The 18139-nt window shown below is 44.4% G+C and overlaps 1 protein-coding gene across 1 annotated transcript in view; it reads left to right on the top strand.

Moving 5' to 3' along the window:
- SI (sucrase-isomaltase) overlaps positions 1-18139 on the top strand; it is a 328081-nt gene that overhangs the window by 214576 nt on the left and 95366 nt on the right. The window contains exons 29-32 of the mRNA XM_068280942.1: positions 6008-6176; positions 8991-9087; positions 13572-13684; positions 14628-14753. Of these exons, the coding sequence (XP_068137043.1) occupies positions 6008-6176; positions 8991-9087; positions 13572-13684; positions 14628-14753 (505 nt within the window). The remainder of the gene's footprint in view (positions 1-6007; positions 6177-8990; positions 9088-13571; positions 13685-14627; positions 14754-18139) is intronic.

Raw genomic sequence — 18139 nt, 5'->3', positions numbered from 1 at the left:
CAAAGCAGCCGATAAATTACCTCCACATCGCCCTTTCGATTGTCCCATTGATCTCCGTTCTGGTTGTGTACCCCCCCGGGGTCATTTGTACAATTTGTCGGGACCTGAAAAAGTGGCTATGCAGGAGTACATCAGGGAGAATCTGGCCAAAGGTTTCATTCGCCCGTCCCGGTCGCCTGCTGGGGCAGGCTTCTTTTTCGTAAAAAAGAAAGACGGAGGCCTGCGGCCTTGCATCGATTACCGCGGTCTCAACAAAATTACAGTAAAGAATCGCTATCCGCTACCCCTGATAGACGATTTGTTCACTCAGATCACGGGCGACCAGATCTTTTCTAAGCTGGATTTACGGGGTGCGTACAACCTGGTACGCATAAGAAAGGGCGATGAGTGGAAAACGGCCTTTAATACACCGGACGGGCATTACGAGTACCTGGTGATGCCCTTTGGGTTATGTAATGCCCCGGCCATTTTCCAGGAACTCATCAACGAGGTCTTCAGAGAGGTGTTGGGGAAATTTGTTCTAGTCTACCTAGACGATATTCTTATCTTCTCCAACAATCTCTCTGAACATAGGACCCATGTGAGGTTCGTTTTGAACAAGCTAAGGCAGAACCTATTGTACGCAAAAATAGAAAAGTGTATCTTCGAAGTAACATCTGTCACCTTCCTGGGGTACATAATTTCCACCACAGGCCTGTCTATGGATCCTGCCAAGGTCTCCGCTGTTCTGGAATGGCCTCAGCCGGTAGGCTTGAAATCTCTTCAGCGGTTTCTTGGCTTCGCCAACTATTATAGGAGGTTCATAAAGGGTACTCTACGGTCATTTCGCCACTTACCAGTCTCACCAAGAAAGGGGCAGATACCACTCACTGGTCTCCTGAGGCGTTACAGGCTTTTGCCACCCTGAAGGGCCTATTTTGTTCTGCACCCATCCTCAGACATGTGGATACGTCTTTTCCATTTATTGTTGAGGTGGATGCCTTGGAGGTTGGGGTGGGGGCTGTGCTGTCTCAGCGATCTGGCTTGCAGGGTAGAATGCACCCCTGTGCTTACTTCTCCCGTAGGTTCTCCCCTGCGGAAAGGAACTACGATATTGGCAACAGAGAGCTTTTAGCCATTAAGTTAGCTTTCGAGGAATGGCGACATTGGTTAGAGGGAGCAGAGCATACGGTCACGGTCTACACTGACCACAAGAACCTAGAGTACATTGAGGGGGCTAAGAGGTTGAGCCCTCGTCAGGCTCGTTGGTCATTATTTTTCTCCAGGTTCTCTTTCATTATTACGTACACCCCGGGTAGCAAAAATGTCAAGGTGGATGCTTTATCCCGGTGCTTCGAGTCAGAGACAGCACAGCCCTCCATTCCAGAGACTATTATTCCCCAGAGGTTGGTACTAGCCGCAACTGAGACTTGGGAGGATTGGAAGGGGACTTTAATTCCCTTTCAACAAGACATCCCGGAAGGGAAGCCCGCAGGGGTGCTGTTCATTCCGCTACCGTTCCGTCTCCAGGTTCTAGAGATGTTCCATGCGCATAAAAATGCTGGGCATCCTGGGGCATCTAGAACACAGGATCTGGTAGCCAGATGCGCCTGGTGGCCGTCCTTGGCAGCAGATTGCAAGGAATACGTGAGGGAATGTGCGATTCGTGCCAAGAGTAAACCCTCCCGGCTGGCACCTGTGGGTACCTTGCAGCTTTTACCCACCCCGAGTGAGCCATGGACTCATTTGTCCATGGATTTTGTGGGTGAACTTCCTAAGTCAGAAGGTATGTCGGTCATTTGGGTGGTAGTCGACCGCTTCAGCAAAATGGCCCATTTCGTGCCCTTGAAAGGACTCCCTTCGGCCCAGGAGTTGGCTGACCTGTTTATTACACATGTGTTCCGGCTGCACGGCATTCCGGAAAACATAGTGTCGGATCGGGGAGTCCAGTTCGTTTCTAGATTCTAGAGGGCATTCTGCCAACAAATGGGCATGAAGCTGTCATTTTCATCGGGCTACCACCCACAGACCAATGGGCAGACGGAGAGATTCAACCAGTCATTGGAGCAATTTTTGAGGTGCTATGTTGCGGAGACACAGAGCGACTGGGTCAAATTTCTGCCCTTCGCGGAGTTCGCACAAAACAATTTGAAAAGCTCTTCCACCGGATTCTCTCCGTTCCAGGTTGTGTCTGGTAGATTGCCCAAGTTCTCACCATTGCCAGTGGCCTCCACCCCGTTTCCAGCTCTGGAGGCCTGGCATAGGTCTTTTAAAGACATTTGGCGTACGGTGAGAGATAGTTTACAAAAGGCGTTTGTTACTCAGAAGGGTCAAGCTGACAAGAAACGTTCAGTAGAGTGGAGCTTCCAGCCAGGAGACTTGGTTTGGGTGTCCACACGTCATTTGGCCCTGAAACAGCCCTCAGATAAATTGGGCCCCAGGTTTGTCGGTCCATTTCCGGTAGCAAAAAAGATTAATAATGTTACTTATACCGTTGACCTTCCCACCAGCATGCGGGGGGTAAGGTCCTTCCACGTGTCCCTTCTTAAACCAGCAGTCCAGGTGGGTCCCACTCCTCCTCCTCCCGTGTTGGTAGATGCCCAACCTGAGTATGAAGTGGAAAAGATATTAGATTCACTCATGGTAAAAAAATCGCTACAATATCTCGTACATTGGAAAGGGTATGGCATTGAGGAGAGGCAATGGGTACCTGGGAACCATATGCATGCGGATGAGTTAGTGAGGGAGTTTCATGCTTTACATCCAGAAAAGCCCAGAAGGAGCTGTCCGGAGTCCACTCCTCAGGGGGGGGGTACTGTAAATAAACGCGGAAGAGCCGCCGCCAGGAGCCAGCGGTAGGCGGCTCTTTCCGCACGCAGTGTTGCTGCACACGGAGAGGCAGCCGCCTCCTCTCAGCACGAGGCGGCTGTCTCCATGCAGGGACCCAATGAGAGCGGAGAAACCGCCACGTTGGACGCGGCGGTTAGTGCGCATACCCCCGCTGCGGAGACACTGCAGAGCGGGGCTGCTGTGGCTGGGACTCGTAGTCCCTCTGGACTAAGAATGACGCGCGCGCGCGCGCATTGAGGCAGAACATTTATGCCAGCCAGAGATGAGTCAGCTGACCAGGTTGGTCAGCTGACCCTGGCTCCCCTCCTGATTGGTCCAGCACTTAGGGAGGTGCTGGAGAGGCCTCCGTGTATATATACAGCCAGCTGTTCAGTTGTTGGGTGTCTGGCGTTGCGATCACTTACGTGGGAGCACCCAGATCCGTAGTCAGATCCGCAAGTGTGCCAGGACCAGCTGGAGCTGTAATCCTACACTTAGCTAGATTGTTGATAGCTAAATTACTAGTTTGATTGTGTTTATCTGTTATGACCTATTGCCTGCCTGACCTTTCTCCTGAACTCTGACCTTGTACCTCGATATTTCTGATACTCTGTTTCCGAACCCGGCTCGTTCCTAGACTCTGTTTCTGCCTCCTGATTTTGTACCTCGATCTATCTGATACCCCGTTGCCGAACCCTGCCTGTACCTTGACTCCGCCTTTGCCTCCTGATCTTGTACTTTATCTGTCCGTGTGTGTACGACCTGGCTAGTCCGACCTCGAGAACCGACCTTGCTGTTAGAGGCGGTTCTTCACACTGTTAGTGACCCTTCCTCTTGAGGGTTACTTTCAGAATATCCTTCCTACTTTCAGCCTGACTCCTCCCGTCTTGGAGAGCTCAGGTCTGCGGAAGGAATCTGTGCAGTACTCCTTGCTGTACTGAGGCCTAGTCCTCTAAGTGTTACTGTTACACCAAACACTACACTCTACTCAGGTGAACAGAGGTTAGCTAGTATATCGGATTATCGGTGATACTGCAGATCACTTATAATCTGGTATACATCTGTATTCCCCGTGATACTGCAGATCACCGGTAATCAGATCCTCTCTGTGCTTCACCGATCGTTACACTTTGGCATCTCATGCCTTTCCTATCCAATTTGAAAATCCCCCATATCACGTGGGTGATCTTCCTGCCCTGCTGCAGGGGGTGACGGTAGGGTCTGTGGGGGAGATTTATCAATGCGTTACAGACAGTTTTTTCTTCTTAATCTGTTCTAACCAGCAGGGAGAACAGTTCTGCATGATAATAAGAACCTTCTTAAATCCTAGGTAATAGTGGCAATTTAGCATGAATTTCTAGAGCTGCACTACAGTTAAGAAAATTGCAAATCCATCCCTAAACTGGCGCAGACATGATTGCATAGTGCTGGCTAGACATGATTTGTGTGGTTCTCCTCCCCCTGCTGAATTCCTCCTCAGAGCCTGCTGTTATCAATACAGCAGGTGTATTGGTTACCTCAGCAACAGCAATTACTCTCACACACTGCACTGTCTGAGAGACCCTCCTAGCTCCTCCATCATCTTGCAGGGAATTGCAGTTTTTCAAAACAGCTTACATACCGTGGCTGTGATTTGAACCCAGGTCTCAGTGTGTAGTAGGTATCTGTCTTACCCCCTAGACCACCAACCACACTACATGCTAAAGCTGGCCTAGCATGTACCATTATGATCAATCCAATAGAAAAAGTAGCAGTAGAGAGAGAGAGAGAGAGAGAGAAAGAGAGTTTTGTGTTTTCCCGGAAAATTCCGCGGAAATAAAAAAAATTTCCGCGGAATTCCGCGGAATTGAGCTAATTACGGCCGGAATCACGGAATTATCAATTCCGCGGAATCCAGCGAGCATCCCTAGTTTCTTTCTTCACACATACAGGAACTTATAAGCTCTGATTTGTTATCATTGAGGGTGGTGCATTTCCATCTGTGACCTGACTGTACAAGCATTACTTTAGTGCTCTGGATTTTTAACACTTGCAGTGAGAAGAATGCAACACAGACTAGTTTCATGCATGAGGCAGTACAGCCACAAAGTGTAAGTCTCCCACCAGGGGAAGAAGCAGGTGGGCTTAGTGGCTGTGAAAGCTGTCCACTAGTAAGGTTGCTCCACACGACCTTGGAATCACAGGTAATCCATGATTTTGGGCCGTTTTGAGCAATCACAGGCTCAAAATTGTAATTCGTGATCAGCCGCAATCACGGATTCTGATTTTGAATGCATCCATAATTTTATCCGTATTCGACCCGTAATCACGGATTACAGCCGTAATCACGATTTGGAATCTGCCCGCCGACTTTTTGGGTAATAGCATAACCCACGTACATGCTAGAAACACCAAATTTGCAGGGTATATTAAGATAAATAGTGGGAACAAGAGGGAAAAAAATCAAAAAGACCTTAGAGTTTTTGAGAAAATTGATTTTAAAGTTACAATAGGAAAAAAGTATACATTTAAATGCAGTAAATTACAGTTAATGTAGCAACCTACCGGTAGTGTAAATTTACATATATAAAAAGAAAGAGCAATGAATTTTTTATGACGGGGTTTCCAGGGGATCCATGCGCAGACCCCCTGGAAACCCAGTGAAAGTGGCAACGCTTTGGCCAGGGATCTCTATAAAGCCGCAATATGGCTGTATAAGGATCCCTGGCAGCTTTACCTATTTTTGGACACTTTTATATGTTCAGAGTGTGGGAAATAAAAAAAATGATGTGGGGTCCCCCCTCCCAAGCCTCTTTAACCCCTTCTCTCCATGCAGGTTGGGATAGCCAGAATGCGGAGTCCTGGCCATGTGGGGTTTCACACCTTGAGCTATACCAGCCCGCATGGATATTGAAAATCATTGATGGTTATGGAGACAGTTCAGATGCTTAGCTAGAAATTATCATAGTTTCAAGGAGTAAAATTGTGAAATACCTCACAATATTTTTGCAAACTGAGTCCTATCATTAAAAGCTACCAGTGAGCATTTTTCTGTAGTCATAAAAATGTATTGCAGCATTGTTTCTTGTTTTGGCAAATGTACATTTCTTGATCGATTCCATGACCAATGCCTCAGCACTCCCTGCTTTAGTAAAACAGTGTGTACCGTTATTTTATTTCCATGTATGTTGCATTTACTTACATGTTGATGTCTTATTAGGTGGGATTCTTTCTTGCCTGGCATGACTTTTGAAGATCAGTTTATTCAGATTTCAACTCGACTTCCCACTGACTACATCTTTGGGCTTGGAGAAACAGAACATAAAACGTACCGTCATGAGTTGAAGCGGAGACCTATCGGCTTGTTTGCAAAGGATCAGCCTCCAGTAGTAAGTGGATGTTCTGTATAGAGCTCTCAGGAAAGAGGCTCATCAAAACAGTGCAACTTTACAAATGTTAGTGAAACATGTAATTACACATTTTACTTGTGCATAGCAATGGTGTTAGGTGACTTTCACACTGGGTAGTTGTGTTGCATTGCGTTATGTCAATGGATCTGCCGCACTGCTTACATGCTGATGTGAACAGTACCATTTCAATAGACTTCAATTGCTTTGGCAATGTGACTGTTTGATGTAACACATCACAATGCACCAGTGTGAAGGTAGCTTTACTGCAGAAATAGCATAAAAGATGTAAGGTGCCCACTAATGATCCAGTCTTGATTGTACAATATTATTACTTCTGTGTAATATGAGGGACTAACTTAAATATCTGTTTAACCACTTAAGGACCAGCGGTCTCTGGGCACTTAAAGACCAGAGACCGCTGGTCCAATCCCGACGAAATCCCGACGGATCGCCGCACATACCCGCCGCAACCGCCGTCATCGCCGCTCGCCGAGACCCTCAGGACATAGACTCTACCGTCTCTATGACGGCAGAGTCATGTGAGCAGGACAGGAGCCGCTTTCATTGGCTCCTGACCCTGTTTTTCAATGTAAGCCAATGGGAACGGCTTACATTGAAAGACAAGGTCAGGAGCCAATGAAATCGGCTCCTGACCGGCTCACATGACTCTGCCGTCATAGAGACAGGCAGAGCCTGTGAGATGCGGCGAGAATCGTCGGGTTCGAGCGGCGCGATCGGCGGGTAGCGGCGGAAACGGCGGATGCGTGCTGCGGACAGTGATTGAGATCTACGCCCTGCCAGCCAGGAGCCCACCAATACAGGGCGTAGATCTCAATCACTGCGGTCCGAAAATGGTTAAAATATAATCACTCAGTTTACCCTTCTACTGCATACATTTGGTAAGATCAAGGTTATATCATTAGTGGTCACCTTTACACATTTTCATCATAACAACAGTCACTGAATGGCACAATAGACCTTATCTTTCAGCATCTCTAGTTCCAGGCACTTCCAGGCACTCATATTAGGCTACTTTCACACTAGTGCATTGCAGTCAGGAGCGTAGCAATTGCCATAGCAGCCATAGCAACTGCTATGGGGCCCCTGAGATGAGGGGGCCCAGGTGGTACTTGATGTGTTCACTATTAATTTTCCTTTGTTTCTCTACCCTTTGACATTGTCTCAGTGCCCATGGACTATACACAGTGTACATTGATGGAAATGGATATTTCCCAGTCAACTCATATCCATAGGGTAGGGGCAGGTGGCATTGCCCAAGAATGCCTGCATATAATGGCCCCATGAAAATTTTGCTGTGGGGCCCCATAGTCTCTAGCCACGCCACTGACTGCAGTGTGTTGTGTCAGACAATATAACGGCGTTGGTAACTTAATGCTAATATATTGTAATGATACTGTTCATATCAGCGCATTAGCAGTGCAATGTGATGGATCTGTTGGCATAAGGCGATACATGCAGTGTGATAACGCAGAACATGCATATTAACAGTAGCAGTGAAGTATTCCATGTGATGTTTTTACACTCAGTTGCATGGTCATCCTGTTTTGCAGGGAAAACAACACAACTCCCCAGTGTGAAATAAGCCTATTTTTCAATTGCTGCAGTGCAAAATGTGAAGAATTAACAAAGCAAATGTAGCTCTTGGCAACAATGAAAGCCGTTTTGATTTTAAACACTTTAAAATGTAATTTGGTGGTCTTTAAAAAATGAAATATAGGACGTACACAAAACAATGTAAAATTGCACTGATACTGCTTGATCAGTGGAGTCTTAAGCCTCATACACACGGGCTACAACTGTCGCCGCAACCACGTGGCATGCGTGTGTTGCGGCGACAGGTCGCCCATGTGTATGACGCGCGCGCCCTGAATCGTCGCTACTCTGAGCTGTCGCCAGGCGATTGGCGCAGCCGGCAACAGCTGTCGCCGCAACTCCGACGCAACTGTCGCTAGTCCGCCATGCGTACCACGTGTGTATGTGGACTAGCGACAGCAACCCCATACACAATGTATGGAGCTTCCGTGGGGGGGAGGAACCTTCAGCGACAGCTTCTGCCGCATCTCTGTCCCTCTGTGCGCCGTGTGTACAGCTGTTGCACAGAGGGACCTGGCGACGAACTGTCGCTGCCTTTTTTTTTTTTTAGTCTCTTGTCTCTCGTCTCTGAGAGACAAGAGTCACTCGTGTGTACCAGCCATTAGAGACACACTCTGCATGATGAACAACATGAACAAAGAAACAAATATGAAGTATATAAATCTTAGACTAGCAATTGGCAGTTATAGGTTGCTACTTGCTATTAAAGGGAATCTGGGGTGAGACTGCTATGGAGACTGCCATATTTATTTCCTCTTAAACAATACCAGTTGCCTGGCAGTCCTGATCCTGTGTCTCTAATACTTATAACCATAGACTCTGAACAAGCATATGCAGATCAGGTACTCTGACTCAGCTGACTCAGGTTTTACTGGATTAGTCATATGCTTCTTCTAGGGTTTTGACTCAGACACTACATATGCCAGAATTGTTGCCATCAACAGGACTGCCAGGCAACTGGCATTACTTACAAGGAAACAAAAATGGCAGCCTTCATATCACTCTCACCTTGGGTTCCCTTTATTCATGAAAGTTAATAATGTTTCATTGAAATGATCATAGTCATGCCAAAACATGCTAGGCAGCAAGGCATTTTATGACATAATTAAAAGTAATATAAACGTCTGTTAAACAGTAATACCATGTAAAATGTCACAAACATATCTTACCTTTCTCTAGGATCATCTTAATGCATATGGTGTCCATCCATATTTCATGGGGCTGGATACAGAGGGAAATGCCCATGGAGTGCTTCTGTTGAACAGCAATGCAATGGGTAAATGTTAAATCTGGTTATTATTAAAGAGACTCTGTAACAAAATGTTCAGCCTTATTTCTTCTATCCTATAAGTTCCTACACCTGTTCTAATGTGGTCTGGATTATTGCAGCCTTTTCTAGTTGCACTGTCTCTGTAATAAACCTAATCTTCTTTCCTTTGTCGAGCCTTATCAGCCCAGAGAGGAATGCTGTGATAGGGAGAAGTTATACACACACCCTCCACGCCCCCTGCAGGCTCTGTATGTATGAGTCAGACAAGGTCTCTGCTTACAGCCAGTGTCTGCAGGCTCAGGAGCTGTGACCTTGTGAACAGCTCTGAGTGCAGAAAGATCAGTTCAGAGCTCAGACAAGCAGCTAAGGCAACAAGTGGTGTAACATTCCAGCAATCAAATCACGTTTGAGAGGAGCCTCCGCTAACAGGCACCTGCTCTGATGATGTATTTCCTGTTTCGCGGCCATCTTCATTGCTTACAAATACAATTAATAAAACAGTGATTTTACTACCAAGAAAGCAGCGGGAGCGGTGAAAATGTCACAGAGGGAGCTAGGAGAAGATCACAAACAGGCTGGTACATTTATTTATGTAAGATTTTAACAGTGCAGATTCTCATCTGCCCCTTGCGGGCACCCAAACACCCGCCCACACCCTCAGATTGCCTTCAGACCCCCCCCCCCCCTGATCACCTCGCCAGTGCATTGCTTGCATCTATTCTCCCCTCTAATCACACCCTGATCACCTATCAATCACCCCGTCACCCCCTGTCACCACCTCTCACTGCTACCCATCAGATCAGACCCTAATCTGCCCCTTGCGGACACCCACCCACACCCTCATATCGTCCTCAGCTCCCTCCTCCCCGATCTCCTCCCCAATGCATTATTTACATCTGTTCTCCCCTCTAATCACCCACTGATCATCCATAAATCACCAATCAATCACCCTCTGCCACCACCTGTCACTGCTACCCACCATACCCATCAGATCAGACCCTCATCTGCCCCTTGCGGGCACCAAATCACCCGCCCACACCCTCAGATCACCCTCAGACCCCCCCCTCCACCTAATCACCTTGCCAGTGCATTGCTTGCATCTATTCTCCCCTCTAATCACACCCTGATCACCTATCAATCACCCCATCACCCCGTCACCACCTGTCACTGCTACCCATCAGATCAGACCCTAATCTGCCCCTTGCGGGCAGCCAAACACCCGCCCACAACCTCATATCACCCTCAGACACCACCCCCCCCCCCCCCCCGACCACCTCCCCATTGCATTATTTACATCTCTTCTCCCCTCTTATCACCCACTGATCACCAATCAATCACCCCCTGTCACTGTTACCCATCATACCCATCAAATCAGACCCTCATCTGCCCCTTGTGGACACCCAATCATCCACCCACACCCTCAGATTGCCCTCAGACCCCCCCCCCCCCCTAATCACCTCGCCAGTGCATTGCTTGCATCTATTCTCCCCTCTAATCACACCCTGATCACCTATCAATCACCCGTCACCCCCTGTCACTGCTACCCATCAGATCAGACCCTAATAAGCCCCTTGCGGGCCCAAAGTCCTATGAGTACCTTTTCGATTTCACAGGTCATTTTGAGGCATTTGATTTCCAGACTACAACTCACGGTTTAGGGCACCTAAAATGCCAGGGCAGTATAGGAACCCCACAAGCAACCCCATTTTAGAAAGAAGACACCCCAAGGTATTCCGTTAGGTGTATGATGAGTTCATAGAAGATTTTATTTTTTGTCTCAAGTTAGTGGAAAATGACACTTTGTGAAAAAAACAACAAAAATCAATTTCCGCTACCCAAACTGTACCGTGATGTTGAAAGGCAAGTTGTGTCTGGCACACAGCGTTGGGTCAAGGGTCCATCTGACCATGGATGCCTGGTCTGCAAAGCACGGTCAGGTCTGCCCGAAGACAGTCCCCACACACAGCATCTCTGCCTGCACGCTGTGTGACTGCCTGCCCCAAGACTAAGTCGTCCCCGCACAGCACTTCTGCCTGCAGGCCGCTTGACTGCCTTCTCCGCCACCACCAACAGGGTCCAGGACTCCAGGTGGATTCCTGTATTTTTAAGGCCGCTGCTAGCAGCGGCCGCTATAATAATTTTTCTGGTGCATGTGCATGCCTGCTTAATTTTTCTGGCTGCACTGCAGCTGCAACAACAAAACAAAAGGCATGTACATGTGTCAATTCCCTTTCGTAATCGTTACCTTGCCATGGTGAAGGGGCTTGCGTATCACAATGAAGCAATGACCGCCGGCTAAATGAGTGTGTTGGGGTTGGGGGGCACACCTGACCCAGAAATATAGATAATAAGGTAACTGCTTCATTGTAAACAGACCAAATTTGATCAGCTGGACACTCAGTCACTGTTGTTCTGTCATTCAGCTACCTCAGCCCAACCATATGGGCTTAAAAACCGCCATTGCCTGCACTCTCGCCATGGTGCGCACCAGTCCAGCACGGCCATCACTAACAGCTGTTTGCAGTGCATTACACAGTGAGTTTGGTGTGTCAGTGTGAAGCAGTATTCTAAATACACTCCCTGATTGATGTATACACATGCAAGATGTTTGAAAGCACTTTAGTCCTGCAATTTAGTATTCAATGTGATTTCTGCCCTTAAAACGCTGCTTTGCGACAAATCCAGATTTTGGCATCTATCCCACTCATCCATGCCCCCTCCAGGTGTTAGACCCCTTGAAACATCTTTTCCATCACTTTTGTGGCCAGCATAAATGTTTCTAGTTTTCAAAGTTCGCATCCCCATTGAAGTCTATTGCAGTTTGCGGAAGTTCGCGCGAACCGAACCTTTTGCGGAAGTTCATGAACCCCGTTCGCGAACTTAAAAACGGAGGTTCGGGCCATCTCTATTGGTAAATGAAAGGGAGGAGTGCTAAAATGTGAAAATTGCTCTGGTCCATAAGGTGAAAAACCCCTTAGTGATTAACCAGTTAAAGAGACACTGAAGCGAAAAAGAATTATGCTATAATGAATTGGTTGTGTAGTACAGCTAAGAAATAAAACTTTAGGAGCAGAGACATAAGTCTAATAGTTGTTTCCAGTACAGGAAGAGTTAAGAAACTCCAGTTGTTATCTATGCAAATAGCCATTGAGCTATGTGACTTTGAAAGTCTTGGAGAGCTCTGACTTCTGATTATGTTATCTCAGCTGTGTTGTGTTTTTCTTTTGCAGAAAACCGTTCAGGACAGGTCAAATGTTCACTGCCTGTTCTGCAAAAACTTTTAGAATGCTAAGTAATGTGCAAACTGCAAGTATTAGAGAATGATGCAATGTTATAAAAAAAAAAAAAGCTGTATAACTGAAAATAAAAATATGAGAATATTTTTTTTTTGCTACCAAGTTCTAGTAATTATTCCTACTACACAACCAATTCATGAATGATATCATAATTTTTTTTTTCGCTTCAGTGTCTCTTTAATATCTCTAATACTTTGCATGAACATTCAAAATCCTATACATTGTACTTTGCTTTTATTTGCATGTAATTATCTTGACCCACCTAATTAACTATTTCAGCCCGCGGGTATTTTTCACCTTATGCATCAGAGTAATTTTCACCTGCCGTTCATTCGCCAATAATTTTATCACTACTAACAATGAATTGATCTATATCTTGTTTTTTCTGCCACCAATTAGGCTTACTTTGGGTGGTACATTTTGCTAAAAATTATTTTTTCTAAATGCATTTTTACAGGAATATTAAAAAAATGGAAAAAAAAATCATTATTTCTCAGTTTTCAGCCATTATAGCTTTAAAATAATACATGCTACCATAATTAAAACCTATGTACAATATTTTATTTGCCCATTTGTCATGGTTATTACACCATTTAAATTATGTCCCTATCACAATGTATGGCGCCAATATTTTATTTGGAAATAAAGGTGCATTTTTTCAGTTTTGCATCCATCACTATTTACAAGCTTATAATTTAAAAAATGTTCGTAATATACCCTCTTCACATGCATATTAACAAAAAGTTCAGACGCTTAGATAACTATTTATGGTTTTTTGTTAATTGTAATTTTTTTTCATTAAAAATGTTATTTGGGTAATTTTTGGTGTGGGAGGTAAACCGTTAATTTTAAATGTAATAATGTGGGTTTATTTTATAAAAAAAATGTTTGTAGATGTAGTTTTATTATTTGGCCACAAGATGGCTGCAGTGAGATTTTTTTTTTCTTTAGCTCTGGAAGCAAAGTGCTCTCTTCCAGAAAGTATTAGGAGGACAGGAAACTTTTCTTTGTTAGAAAGATGGCGGTTTCTGATAAAAAACCGTCGGTCTATTTACAAGGGGGCTAACGGGGGTCCACACAAGCATGCGCAGGTGCGCAAAGCCTACATTGTCTTGACCAAACAATGCTGTAGCTTTATGGACATTCACTCATTGTAATCATCAGTATAGTAAACATTTAAACTTTTCCTTTCAGATTTGCTCTTACAGGATGCACCTGCTTTAACATATCGCACTGTTGGAGGAATATTGGACTTTTTTGTATTCATGGGTCCTACTCCAGAGGGTGTTGTCCAACAATATACACAAGTAAGCAGCTTTTTGTTTTGGATCAAAATACAATGTTTTTTACTTACAGTGCAATCTTTTACTGTACATTACTTACTGTGCATAGGAATGATTATTAATAAAACAAAAGTATATCAACAAATGCCAGAATCTGATGATCACACATTTACTTAACAACAGCCATTTGTATGTCATGTGTATGGCCTATAATGGCTCTTCAGGAATTGTATGTAATTCCAAGCCATAGCTGAACTTTTTACATGCATATTTTTCTTTTCTAAATTTCCCTTGACATTTGCTTCAGGGGATATGTGTAAAATACACATATCACCTGAATGTCTTTTGTTCAAAAAAAACAAGAAAACAAAAAACAAAATCATTCCCTCCTAAAGCCTAATTTACCAATGACCTTCAATGCGGTCTTGTATCTCCAAGGGAGTTTGGTGTGTGATGTTCCACTGCTTTAAAAATATCAGACTAAATAATGTAACCTTAGGAGTGTGTCTGGAAAATGCAGACATAATACATATCTCCCTTTGTAAATCACATTTGTCTTAATGTTAAGGACAAGGGTCTCATCTTTTTTTCCAGTGTCCCAGTGTAGGTTAGCGTAGTAGTAGGGATAGGGACATTTTGTGTAATGTGGAAGCCCCTTGTAATAATGGAACTATGTAGATATCACCACCCTCTCAGGTAAATAGGTAAAAGGTCTCAATTATAACCCACTATTGAATTACCATAAAAAGCTAAAGAATTATAAAGACACACCTCCACATAGTACATACTGTACTATTAATACTTCCTATTGGGCACAAGAGGTGAGATCGAGTGCCTTGTTTGTAACATTATGGCAGGGATGTTTTGAAAAGGGTTTTCATAGGATTTTGTGAACAAATAATTATTCCCAGTCCTACTGGTACAGTTGAGAAGTATGAGTTGAATAACATTTTACTTATGCTTTCAGATGATTGGTCGCCCTGTTATGCCAGCTTACTGGGCTCTCGGATTCCAGCTATGTCGCTATGGATACCAAAATGATTTGGAAATTGCTCAACTATATGATGATATGAAACGTGCTCAGATTCCCTATGTAAGTTCTATAATTTTATAACACATAAACATTAGAATCATATAAACTGTATTTAACCATTATATTTAATGAGTCAGTAATCCTTAGAGAACAGTTCTGGAGATGTGCTGTTCCCACAGACTGATGTAGAGAAAATCCATCCACCCTTTCAACCTCATCCCTCCTATACACACCTCCCTATATTCTCAACTCCGCCTAAGTGTACTGCCTGTTTGCTCTTTGCATCTTACACTAATCATTATTGTCCTGATGCTAACTCCAAAACACCCATTTCCTACAAAAAAAGAATAGGAAATATATTGTTAAAATAAATGGGATACTAGCTGTCACAGCCATGCTGACTTCTGAGGTAAGCAAATAACAGGGTTGAGTCAATGGAGTCATACAGTAAGAGCTAATGTCAGGTACCACACATACAAACACCTGCAGCACACCATATGAAGATAAAATCCAGATGTCTTTATCAGGGATGCTCGGATACCCCTTTTTAAAATCCAAATTGATTCGGATCCGGATACCCAGATATCCGGATCCGAATCGGATTTCCGAATGTTCTGGTATCCGCATAGATGCGGATATCCAAACGCATTATCCGGGAAATCCGAATTGATTCAGGTATCCGGATAGAAAACCGGAAGTGGCCTTTAAATTGCTTCCAAAATGTTTTTTTTAAGGTAAATTGATTATGTGGAGAGTTAAAATACAAAAAAAAATGGCTGTAAATTAACATCAGGACTAGGGTCCAGACAGCGGTTGTGCAGCCCACATTGTGTCCAAAGTCCAACCGCACAACTGGGACATCACAGTTTTCAGCCCAGACACCTCAAAAAAATTACACCGCTATTGTGTTTTGGGTTAAATATAGTGGTATCAGCAGCAGTGGCTTGTGGCACCCTGGCGGTGGGAGCAGCACAGGCAGCAGGAGCAGGGCAATGCAGCAGCAGGTGTAACGTAACGTGTGCCAGGAGCATACCAGAGATTGTACCGTGGCACGTAGTATTGGTACCACAGCTGTAAAAAAATTGTGAACCAAGCTTAGTTAGTAATAGTTAACAATCAGGAGGAGCCAGGAGGTTGTGGTGGTGGTAAAGGGTGGTAAGGCAGGCATAGTGATTCCCTGCCACTTCATGTCCCCCTCTTGCCAACAACAGGGAAATACTCACCCAGCAGGGTCTGGTGGCATTTTTTCCTTGCACAGGAAGCGGTGGAGGGAGCAGAAGAGGCCACTGAGGATTGGCTGCCTGAACAGGCCTCAGTGTCGGCAGGAGTGGCAGAGAGGGTTCTGCTGCTCTGAGTCTGACTACTGCCAGCGCCAGCTTGCTTCAGCCTCTTAAACTCCTCCGGAGTTTAAGAGTTTAATCCAGAGCCGGATTAAGACCATGCAGGACCCTAAGCAGAGCAATAAATGTAGGCCAACCACCCCCCCCCCCCACCACCACCACCACCACACTTTTGAAAGGATGTCTCCCCAGTATACAGCATCTCACAAAAGTGTACTTCATAAATATTGTATTTCATCTTTTCATTGAACAGACCGCACTAAAGATATGACGCTGTGATACTATGTAAAATAGTCAGTGTACAGCTTTTCTAACAGTGTAAGGTTATTTGCTGTGCAATAACATCAACACACAGCCATTAAAGGACAACTGTAGCGAGAGGTATGTGGAGGCTACTATCTTTATTTACTTTTAAGCAATACCAGTTTCCTGGCTATCCTGTTGATCCTCTGCCTCTAATACATTTAGCCACACAGACCCTGAACAAGCATGCAGCAGATCAGATGACATTATTGTCAGAGCTGACATTAGCTGCATGCATGTTTCTGGTGCAATTCAAACACTACTGCAGCCAAATAGATCAGCAGGGCTGCCACAAAACTGGTATTGTTTAAAAGAAAATACATATGGCAGCCTCCACATACCTCTCGCTATAGTTGTCCTTTAATATTTAAACCACTGGCAACAAAAGTGAGTACAGCAAGGCAAATTTAAGATCAATTTCATGATTGTTTACACCAAAAATGTGATGGCCCCTTGTACTTCTTTATTGTTGCCTAAGCCTGCCACGTGGCAAATGTGACTGTAGTGTCTTGTACACACCATGCTATTTCCCATTAGATAGATGAGTTGAATCAATTATTTCTGAATAGTCAGAATGGATTTCCAATCATTTTTCTTATCATTTTCCAAACACTTCTATACAAAATTGATCAGAAAAACGATCGGAAATCAGAAGCAGATCACGATCGGATCTGTCAGAAATAATCCATTTGACCTATCTAATTGAATGATGTATACCAGGCATCCGGGTTGTGAGGCTCTCATAAAGCAAGATTGGAGTTTATTGAATGCAAGACCAAATTTGTCAATTTCGCTCCCTCATTCTCACTAGTCATACACAGGTCAATAATGCCCTGATATGTCTAGTCAATTGATCATTATTCCATTTAATTGGTTAGTGATCAACCTCTATCACAGCAAGTTTAATTTTGATAGGCTTCAGAAGAACTCTATCAAGCTTCAATCAAACTGCAAGTGCTGTACTGCTCAATGCAGAGCAAAGTTATGGACCATCAGATCCCCTACCACTTCTGTCCTGCCCCCACACCACAGAGATTGATAAACAGCACATTATTGCTTAAAAGCTAATCGATTGGATATGTACTGTATAAGCAATAGATTACCTGAAGATTTAATCAGTGTTCAAAATCGATGGGTGCATAGCCAGCTTTAGATATTTTTTGGCCAACTAGGGTGATAAAATTAAGGTCAAGTGCAGCAATGACAGGAACCAACTGTAAACATCACCAGCAGAACTCTTATCTCTGTAGTAAAACATTGCTGCAGAGATCTAAAGACTGGAAGAGTTGAACAGAGACAATAAACAGAAAAGAGACAGACAATAAATCTTTATGTGCCTCTTATGTGGGAGATAAAATTAAGGCTAATAAGTTCAGCAAAGACCGGAACTAAATGTAAACATTACGAACAGAAGTCATATGCTTTGAGTAAATGATGATGCTACTATGAAAAAATGTTTAACTACAGATGTTTTTTACACATCAAATGTCTCTAGCTAGCAAGCTAGCAAGCGGCTCCTGTATGAAGAGATCACATTCCAACACCAAGCCTGTGTCTGACAGCTCTGAGCTAAGGGAAGGGGGGGGGGGGGGAGTAACTCTGTGTGTGCCAGCTTGTATAACTTCTTATCTCTGTAGTAGAGAATTGCTGCAGAGATCTTGTTTTTAAAGACTGAAAGAGTTACTAAAAGACTACATAAACAGAAGCAAGACATATTTATGGGGCCCTTTTGACCTTCTTGTGCCCATAAGCAATTGCTATGTGTGCCTGGTTGAAGATCCGGCCCTGTCCTCATGCGCAACA

The sequence above is a fragment of the Hyperolius riggenbachi genome, chromosome 4 (assembly GCF_040937935.1).
Source record: "Hyperolius riggenbachi isolate aHypRig1 chromosome 4, aHypRig1.pri, whole genome shotgun sequence".
NCBI lineage: Eukaryota > Metazoa > Chordata > Amphibia > Anura > Hyperoliidae > Hyperolius > Hyperolius riggenbachi.
The sequence above is the reverse complement of the archived record's forward strand: the minus strand, read 5'-3'. Positions and strand labels throughout refer to the sequence as shown.